The 10,666-nt window shown below is 37.2% G+C and overlaps 3 protein-coding genes across 3 annotated transcripts in view; 2 read left to right on the top strand and 1 right to left on the bottom strand.

Annotated features, from left to right (window-relative positions):
• The window catches only part of LOC117789517, a 64,823-nt gene that overhangs the window by 8,247 nt on the left and 45,910 nt on the right, over positions 1-10,666 (top strand). The window lies entirely within an intron of this gene.
• On the bottom strand, positions 146-1,569 carry LOC117790254 (testis-specific serine/threonine-protein kinase 1-like). Its single transcript, XM_034629614.1, has 2 exons — positions 1,481-1,569; positions 146-1,422 (listed from the first exon to the last, which is right to left on the bottom strand). Exon 2 carries the CDS (start codon positions 1,364-1,366, stop codon positions 482-484), a length of 885 nt encoding a protein of 294 aa, XP_034485505.1. The 5' UTR covers positions 1,367-1,422; positions 1,481-1,569; the 3' UTR covers positions 146-481.
• On the top strand, positions 1,980-3,334 carry LOC117790253 (testis-specific serine/threonine-protein kinase 1). The gene is made up of 2 exons (XM_034629613.1): positions 1,980-2,086; positions 2,157-3,334. The coding sequence occupies exon 2, from the start codon at positions 2,214-2,216 to the stop codon at positions 3,114-3,116; it is 903 nt and encodes a 300-aa protein (XP_034485504.1). The 5' UTR covers positions 1,980-2,086; positions 2,157-2,213; the 3' UTR covers positions 3,117-3,334.

Below are 10,666 nucleotides of genomic sequence, written 5' to 3'. Positions count from 1 at the left end.
TTAGTATGAAAAACTTTGCTAGTAACAATTTATAGTCTTTATATTAATATCTATTAAACCCTTTCATTAGACTTGATGATAACCTAATTTTCAATTTAATCCCAAGAAATTTCCCGAATTTTATTGAGTCCATGAATATCGAAAGTTTAATTTAGATTGTGGTTTATTGAATATTGCTAGTAAACTAATTTCACACAGTTAAGAACATATTTAAAATTTTTATAACATTATTTTTTTTCCAAAATTGTATTTAATATATGTGACCAAAATCCAAGTCTAATGGAAGTTTACGTTTTATTTCGTAAATCGATTTGATAATCCATTCAATTGCTTTTACTGATTCTTGGATTCCAATTCACAAACTTGATTGTCATCGCGTTCAGAGTTAAGTATAGATATTACCCTGAGCTTTGACAATTCTGCTTGATTATCAACATTGTTACGATGCAGACTCCAAGTTCATTTAATTTTTGATTTAATTTCATTTGACACAAACATTTCGATTCTTTTCCACGGCCACCCAATTGCAGTTGAGAATCTCATGCATATCCCAGCGAGTGGCTGCATTAGGATCAAGGAGCACGGCCACTGTGGCCTTTGCCTGAGGAGAAATAACATCATGGAGCTTACGGCGAAAGGCGAATTTCATGCAGCGCTGATCATCGAGAAGTTTGCTCAAATTGCTATCATCGAATGGCATCTTGCCGTTCAGCATTATAAACAAAATGACACCCAAGGACCAGGCATCGGCCAACTGTGCATCGTAGGGTATTCCACTCACAACTTCTGGAGCGGCATAAGCAGCTGAACCGCAATATGTCTGCGATGCCAGCTTGTTGCCACCCTCGTTGCTGCAGAAGCAGGCGAATCCAAAGTCAGCCAATTTAACATTAAAGTGCTCCGATAGCAGAATATTCTCGCATTTCAAATCACGATGGGCAATGTCATGGTTGTGCAAATACTTCAAGGCGTTGGCCATCTGAAAGAACCAGATCTTGCACTGTTGTTCCTTAATGAATCCGGTCTTTTTGATGTGCGACAACAAGTCACCTTTCTCGGCATAGCGCATAAAGATGAAAATCTTGAGACCACGCTGCAGAATGCTGTGAATCTGTATGATATTCGGATGATCGAGCTTTGTCAAAATATCGAGCTCGCGTGGAAAGAACTTGTTCACAAAATCTGTTGGCGCCTTGGCCTTGTCAATTACTTTGCAGGCCAAATCTGCATTTTTACCGGCTTCGTCCTGATAACTGGCCGTGATCACAGTGGCATAGGATCCTTCGCCAATTTTGTGGCCTAGTTTATAGCCCTGTAAAGCCAAGGCTTCAATATCAGAGCTGCGATTGTTTGTTGGATTGGCCATGTTTTATTGAAAGTCAGCTGAATCTATATATTTCCTGTAGCGGTTTCTATTGCCAACTGTATAATCGAGCAGATTGTTATATTGCAAAAAGTATTCTTGTATGGTTTGATTTACCTTTGCATTGGTCGATATTTCTAAACTGGAATTTGTTGTTGCTATTGCTATAAAATTATCGAAAGTTTCTATTTCAATCCAAAAATGTTAACAAAAGTTCATAATGTTTTAGCTCAAAGATAAATAACAACTTGAAAATATAAATGACATTTAAAGCAGGGTTATTTTGCCAAGCTTTCGATTGATATAATTTAATTAAATTAAACACACATTAAGCATTCAAAAAATTTATATCTTTCAATTTTATAAGTACATATCAATAAAAGCATACTATAATATATTTATTAATTGATTTACAAGCAGTTCCTATAATTATTATATTTATGCTTTTATTAAATTTTAATTAAGTTAATTTATAACTTTGATAATTCTGTTTAATATTTTTAATATATTTTTCCATTTGTTTCACATTTCTTTGAAAACCTTAGTAGACGAAGCAAAATTCCACATAATTCGAATTTGATATTCAGTTATTTTATTATTTGTCTTTGCTCTTTCACAACGTTTGTAGTTTTGTCAAAATTTCTGGATTGGAATAGGAAATTTCGTTAACCTTATATTATAGTACCATCAAATTCAAGTTTAGTGAGGTCGACCAACTTATCGGTAATAAATATGAAAGAAATTATCATCGAAGGGTAATCTAATTTGTTGTTATTTCAAATGTAATGTATAGTTGGTTAAATACCCCAATCATTGGCAACATACCGATCCAGCTCGTTTCCCGTAAATCATGTCCAACTATGCAGGCAATCGCCAATTGACCACACGCAGCTCTGACATTGATGCCTTGGCTCAAAGGGGTTACAACATTGGCCATAAGATCGGCGAAGGTTCCTATGCCACTGTGATCACCGCTGGATATGCCGACGAAAGCGGACATGGCGTTAACTTGGCCTGCAAGATCATCGACAAGGCCAAGGCGCCCTCCGACTTTGTGCACAAATTCTTTCCACGCGAGCTGGAAATCCTGACGAAACTCGACCATCCGAATATCATACAAATTCACAGCATCTTGCAGCGCGGTCCAAAGATCTTCATCTTTATGCGCTATGCCGAAAAAGGTGATCTCCTGACGCACATCAAGAAATCGGGCCCCATAGATGAGAAACAGTCAAAGGTCTGGTTCTTTCAAATGGCGAAGGCTTTAAGATATCTCCACACCCATGACATAGCCCATCGGGATCTTAAATGTGAGAATATTTTGCTCTCGAAACGTCTGAATGTTAAACTGGCTGATTTCGGATTTTCACGCTATTGTCGCGATGAGAGCGGAAATCAGATTAAATCGGAGACTTATTGCGGTTCAGCTGCTTATGCGGCACCTGAAGTTGTGTGTGGTGTTCCCTACGATCCCAAACTGGCTGATGCCTGGTCCTTGGGTGTCATATTGTTTATAATGATGAACGCCAAAATGCCATTTGATGATAGCAATCTGACCAAACTGTTGGAGGATCAGCGCGGCAAGAAATTCGCCTTTCGCCGCAAGCTACAGGAAGTGATTTCGACTCACGCCAAGGCGACAGTGGCGGTGCTGCTGGAACCAGATGTGGAAACACGTTGGGATCTGCGCGAGATTCTCAACTGCAAATGGCTGCTGTCCATTGAGGAGCCGCGTCCATCGGCCTCCACTTGAGTGGTTGGGAAATGTGCTGGACTCACTTTTTGGTGTAACTTGAAATTGTGTTATCAGATAGTCTACATATATTTTAAATCCCCTACTATGTGTATATATATATAAAAATATATCTGTGGATATTTCTGTCTCATACATATATATATATTCATAGTCAGGTCTATGCTTAAGTAATCTATTGTCAGTTGCCCTAATAAATATTAAAAATTGTCAATCGATAAGCTTCTTGTTTCTCGCTGTGCCTCTATTTGTTGCCAGTTGTGCAACCAATAATTAAAAGACTTTGGCTAAAACCTAACGTAGCCTAACCACAGACGCTGTCATAACCGTTAAGGAAAAACTATTATAAAATAGCATTAAGCTAATTTTCAAATTTTTCTTCACATTGTTTATTGTATTCGGCGACTGCCTGCGCTTAGTGAGCCGAGACGAGACCAGCTTAAGTATAGAGATGGACAAAACTTTGTCTATTGCACGATTTCATTGGGATAAAAAAAAATTGAAAAAATTGAGTTTCTTTAAATATTAGAACTTTATTAAAGCATACATTCAAAGTGAAATATAATAATTCCAGAGAGAATTGCGAGCATCAGCTCAAGATTGGCAGAATTTTTCGATGTAAGTATTGGCAAAAAATATTATTTCAAAAATGTAATAAATTTAAGGTCGATAATAATCAGTCTATTAAAAAATATTTAATACAAAATTTAATTTATTTTCTCCAATTATACAACATTATACAGCGAGCAGAAACTCAACAAATCTTTTTGATAAAATGTAATAAATTTAAGGTCGGAAATAATCAGTCTATTAAAAAATATTTAATCAACAATTTAATTTATATTCTCCAATTAAACAACATTATACAACGAGCAGAAATTCGACTAATCTTTTAAATAAAATTTAAGGTCGGAAATAATCAGTCTATTAAAAAATATTTAATCAAAAATTTAATTTATTTTTTCCAATTATACAACATTATACAAAGAGCAGAAACTCAACTTATCTTTTTAATAATTTTTTTTAATTTTTTCTCAGTTATCAAAAAAAAAAATTAATGCAACGTAACGTAATATCGCTTTCCTAAATTGATCATTCCTATTTTAAGGGACCTTTGTTGTTCCATCTCTAGTCTACTCGTGCTTATTTTCTATCCTGGCCGACATGTGCTGCAAACTTGCCAACTTGCAATTGGCAACCATGACGACGCAAAAAACAATAGCAACAACAGCAATGTTGACGGCGACAATCTCCAGACGTCAGTGATACAATAAGTGTCCGAAAGTACGAGAATACAACCCAAATCGGAGCTTTGGGGGGATAGATAATTTGCATTGGAGCGCGGGCAGCTTAAGTGGCCGCTCCGACCACACAGTCTTGAACCGAATTTGCTTGGCCTGGCCAAGTCCATGCCAACATCCGGACAGTCGGACGGACGGACAGACGGACGGTGAGTGTGACATGTGTGTTATACAGTGTACACCCACGAGGCTGCCATACAGTAGCTAACTGAATTTGGTCATGTGGAGCCTTAATTTTCTATCAAAATGTGTTGAACTCGTATTTGGTCTGCTGTTGGTTCGTTAGTTTTGTTGCTTTCTTTATTGCCAAAGTGTTTTTATTTTACGACTCTTTTGTTGTCCAAGTGTTGCAGCCGTAGCAGCAGCTGCTGCTATTGTGGCACGGCACGACTCGACTTGTCTCGGTTTGCTTTTGGCTCGGCTCGGATCGCTATAGATTAGTTTGAGCACAGCATGTACACCTGTGCGTATGCGTAATGCAATTTTGAATTAATTAATATGTGCATGCATGTGCCGTTGTGTGCGTGTGTGTGTGTGTGTGTGCATGTGTGTGTGTGTGTGCTTGCCGACCGCACTAAAATGTTGTGTATTGGCTCATCCATCTCATGTGCTCAGAGGTCCCCAGCCTGGATGCTTTTGAATTAATTTCTAGGCAACGTGTCAGATTTATGGATGCATCTATATGTGCGCTTTGTTGTTGTTGTTGTTGTTATTGCAACAGCTTATTAAGCTGCCCTCCTCTTGACCACCACTCCTCTTCCATTGTACATTATTTTGACTTGCATGTAGAAAGTTGTCAGGCAACTTCCGTTCACAAATCCTTTGTCTGTTATTGCACTTTTCATCAATTGAACAACTTTGTGGCGAATTTGTTTTGGCTCTGTTCAAATTGAATTGGAAACAACTAATTAATTCGATTTCCATCTGGCAAAAATTAAAACCTTTTACAATTAGACTAAAAAAAGAATTTTTTTTTTCATACCAAATTTGTAAGTTATCAAAAAAATACTTAATTTTTTTCCGAAGCAACTATTTCGGTAAAAGGTTATATTTCAGTTTTCTTCTTTCGGTATCAGTGCCGGTACGTAGAGTAAATTTAGATGCCAAACCATGTTCAAAATGAGATTCCGCTGGAAAATCGGTAAAGTATAGCCAAAGTTATGACAGTTCGAAGTTGCTTAGACCTCTGACCTAGCAACTTTACAAGTAAAAATATTTCTTAATTTTGACATGATTTTTTACAAAAAAACGAAAGTCCCCAGAGTTGAGTTTAAAGTGTCGTTTTATACTAATTACGATATAAGGAGTTGATTAAAAGTGAAAACTTGAGATTTAAAATTTTGAATTTTTAAAATTTCAAAGGGGGGACCCTTACCATCAACATAGAACCATGGCTGTGATGGTCGAAAAATAATAAACTTTTCTAAATGCAAAAAATTTAAATACAGAATGAATTAAGAGACCAAACCATGATCAAAATGACATTCCGCTTGAGAATCGGGTCAGTTTTCTTCAAGTTATGACAGTTGGAAGTTTGTCAACTCTTTGACCTTGCAACTGTAGCACAACCGTACCGGTTCAAGCGTTTCGGTTTTCGGTTCTTGAAAGAGAAGTAATTTCGGTTACGGTTTCAGTTCCGGTACTAAAAATTAAATGATTAGTTTCGGTTTACGGTTCCGATACCGGTTGCGGTGTTAATCCCTGATTTCCTCTATTGGTTTTAAATTTAAGTTTATTTGTAAGGCCTGTAAAACTTTTTAATAAAGAGATTGCTAACTTCTTAAAGAATCCAACATAAGATAATTTTTGTATTATTATTTTCTCAACTGTTTTTTAATCAATTGATCATAAAATAATAATCTGACGTTATAAAACGCGTTCCGGGCAACTCCATTTTGAAAGGAGGGTGCGCCGGGAAGTTGGAAGTTTAGAGTAGTTGGCAAATGAACTTTTCACATGTCCAGCGCCCACACATTGCAATTTCAATTACACACAGACTCAGATGCGTGTGTGGAGTGTGTGGTAAATGCAATTAGGCGCACAAAACAAATAATTGACCCCCTTCAAAAAATGGAGTCTGAAGTTTGCGTATTTTTCATTGCACGTTGTCTAAACTGTTGTCCATTGTTGTTGGTATTGTAGATATTTTTAGCTGTTGTGCGTTGGTTTATGGCTAAAACACATTAAGCGAACCGCTAAAATGTTTTTTTAGCCACAAAACAGCACAAAAACCAAACTCCTGATTATATCGCTCACTGAAGCGTACCAAAAATGTGAGCTACCCATCATACTTAGCTACAGATACATTTGCTTCTATGTACAGGCGTTTGTAGATACAGATACACACGTTATTTGCCAAACACTTTTGCGCACATTTTGCATAACATTTGCCAATGAATTGTGAATCGCTTCTTATTTGGTGCAATTTTGATGCGATTTTTGGAGCCAGGTGAATCCATGTCAGGCAGATGCACAAAACCCAGGCCCATAACCATCATCATGCTTAGCATCATCATTGCTGACTGCTTTTCATCCCGTCCCTCGACCCGTTCCGTCCAGTCCAGGGTTAATCGGCACCTCTGGCCGCTGGCAAAACATTTCACGCTTTTTCGACATTTCTGGCGCATAATTTGATTAGATTTCGATACGTCGCACAAATTGTTTGCGTCGATTTGCAGATCTCGCATTTGGTATTGGTAAGGGGCATTGGGTTGTCGGCCTGCAATTGGCATTTGGACGGCATTTTGTGGCATGTTTTCAAATTTGATTTGATTTTGGCCAATGTTTTGTGGCTGTTTTTCGCGTGCCATCCGCGGCGCTTCACAAATGCAATTAAATGCAAATTTATTGCGTAAATATTTACTTGAGCGTAAATGAATTTTAATTTTGTCATCGCTGTTTCGATTTGGATTTTTTTTGGATATTTTTATGACCGCGCCGCGTCGCCAAACGCCTGCGGTCAACTAAATTTACTTTTCCATCCCCCCCAGTCTAATCTCTACAAATTATAACAGTCAGTCGCCACAGTTTTGGCTCAGATTGTCTGCTTTACCAAATCCAACAGAGTTTCTTCAATTACAACTCCTTCTGCCCCAAAGTCCAAACTGAAATTACAGCATTTCGGTTGCACATGCGCCGTGCACTGCCACGAGAATCGATTTGGTTGTGGCAAATTGCAGTGTCCGTTAAATGCAGCAAGCCTGCGCCAAGATATTAGCTAACTAATCGTAAAGTGCGAAGAATTGCGACTACAACTAACGTAGATTGCTTTAATGCGACTCGGGGTCAACGCAAATTATAAAGCATTTTGATACATTTGCATAAGACTTGGCATAAATTCAAATTTAAAACTTCGTCTGCATTTTTTATCTCTACAAAGTCAACATTTAATCTTAATAATACATATCCAATTTGTAGGATTTTCCCAGTGAAAGTTGTGGTTGTATACAATAGGAAATTAAATTTCAGATTTGCTCTTAAAAACAGGACAGAAAATGAGTTTGTAATCAAAATTAATATAGATATCAAAAGCGTTTTTTTTTTAATGATTCTAAATGCGCATTGTGCACTTATAATAAATAGATCAATAATAGAAATAGCGTGATCATGGAATCGTAAAAAAAATATATAATTTTTTACAAACCACTGAGTTTTTGTTTTGTGTTAGCTGACAATGGTTCAAGCAAAAACCGGATACTGTTGATTAATTTATGATTAAAGATCCGTGTCTATTTCATTTTAATTTAATCTAAAATATGCAGTTTCTATTACAATGTCAATTTATTCCCATACTTCACACTTCAATTGTGTTCTTGATTTTGAGCAACGACTTGGTATGTAAAGAACAAATCTATAAAACACATATAAAAATAATTATAACAGGTGTCTTGTGGTTGTTGCTTGTTGATTGTCCGCCAAACATCCGTCTGATATTTACTTGGATAGCAACCGGTCATATTGTATGCAGATGTTGGAACAAATTTATTTTAGTAATGGAAGAAAAAATAATTCAAAAATGTTTGAACTGTTGTTGATTTCCACGTTTTCCTTTCTTAGTCAGGCCAGAAAAGTGAATGGGTTTTTTTTTTTTTTTTGTCGATTTGTATCGCTTAGTTTCGATTGCAAATGTCGCAATGTGGTACGTTTGCTGACTCTTTAGACCTGGCTTAAAAACATTAAAAACATTTTAAACGCTGATGTTGTGCCACCAATCGCCAACAGTCAACCGCCCATTTAAGAAACTGGCAATCAAACTGCGTTCATCAAAGTCACAATCCCCGTTCACGTTGTCAACTCTAGAATCGTTAAGTTTTTTGGCAATCGCCTAGAAAAGTGAGCGAGCCCAATTTGTAAGTTTGTTTGTTGCTTGTTTTGCCAGTTCCAGTTGTCCCCTTGATAGTGCCCCACTGCTTTTGGCTTGCATTCTACACCCTGTACTCATAAATAAGAATGTATCTGCAATCTGATGGGATATATATTTACGGATCAGTTAATATCTCAGGTGGAATTTTTGATCTCTTTTCTAAACCTTCAACAAGTATAATATACTAGGTACTAAACGCGCTAGCGAACTTCGAACTCGATTTTGAAGCACTTACAGGCCGAATTTTTCAAAACGCCGTCTTATATCACGTTGAAATTATCTTAAGTACGGCAAGCCGTTTAGCCTGTGCAATGCTCAGTCATTTGGACAAACAGCTTTATAAATATAGATTTGCACGTTATCTGCTAGTCGATCACAGCAAGTAGTTATCGTTGACTTATCACTGACTGCCTGCTAATTGCATGCAAATGATATGCGTCTCAGTGCATTGACTCTTGGCCCTTGTTACACTTTCTGCTCGCGATAGTTTAATTTGCATTTTTTTCATTCAGTCTGCTGTCTTGGCCAGCTGCATTTCATTAAGAGATTGCATTTCATGGCCAACTGAGCAGATATCTGTAAATATTTACATAAATACTTCCTCTATTGTGTTAACAAAACGATTTCCTCAACTACAAATATGTTAAGACTAATATTTAAGAGTATTTATGGAGACTGTGACTCATGCCACTGCAGTTGCAACTTGCAACAATCAAATTTGTCTCCCATTCGCTTTTTTTTTTTTTGTGTGCTGCTGTTGGTGACCTGAACGCTTGACCCTCCATAACGAAATGCCGCCCACGGGACGTATGAGCAATGTGACAGGATTGTGCACGATTTGTGTGGCCCGTTTGTAAATGCGATTAATTTATTGGTTGGACTTGGTTCAAGCTGCTGGGAAACCGCTAATCCAACTGTCCATTTAGGCCAGAAACAACAACAACAGCCCCATAAACACAACGTTAATTTGTAATAACAATTGCAATTTCGATATATTGGCGCTTAAATTCTTGCCTTTCCCCACTCCAAGCTGTAATTGCATAATAAAAGTTTTCCAAACAATAAACTCGTGAAGTCGCACTTCCAATGAATGCCATTGAAAAATGATTACGCAAATTAAATGTAATTTATTTATTTCCTCTGCAATACAAAGTAAAAGCAACAGTCGACAGTCAAATCCAAATGTGATTTTTATCATTCGAAGCGCAGCCAAGCCAAACAAATTTAAATATAATTCACTTACAGCCGAGGCAAAGACAAAAGAAAAAAATGAAAACATTGCATAAATTAGACGACGACTGAAAAACTTTGTTTAATGGCGGCTCTGATCGATTTGCAGCGCTACAAAAATCGATTGTTCGATACCAAAAGATCGTCTAGATTTCGTGTGTGCAAATGGCTTCATCAAGGTCGACTAGCTGCCTTTTGGCCTATTGGGAGCTGGCTGTCAAAAGTGGTTCAGTGTTGACCACGATCATTAGATTTTCCATCGATTGCTGCACTCCAAGAAGTCTGTCTAACTAAAGTCGCAGATGTCTGTCGCCTTATGATTTGTTAGTTAGTCTCTGTTTATAGCAACGTGAATTAATTGAAGGCGGAAATTGCTTAGGTCATGAGCTAGCCTCTGAGGTTAATACTAATGCTGCCCATTGTCTATGATCTGCTACATGGACTCATGACGAGGTCATTTGGCATGGCTTTGATCACTAAATGGCAATTAATTCAAGCTCTTGCCTGTCGACAAAGTTCAGAATTAATCGTTGGGTGTCTACTTTAGAATTAGCAGTCACTTTTGTGTTCCTTTTGCTAATATGTAATACCAAATGTTGTTAATTAGTTCGTCACAGTCACGTTTTTAAGTGGGCTGGGCTGATCTAATGAAATCC

This window comes from Drosophila innubila (assembly GCF_004354385.1).
Source record: "Drosophila innubila isolate TH190305 chromosome 3R unlocalized genomic scaffold, UK_Dinn_1.0 2_E_3R, whole genome shotgun sequence".
NCBI lineage: Eukaryota > Metazoa > Arthropoda > Insecta > Diptera > Drosophilidae > Drosophila > Drosophila innubila.
The sequence above is the reverse complement of the archived record's forward strand: the minus strand, read 5'-3'. Positions and strand labels throughout refer to the sequence as shown.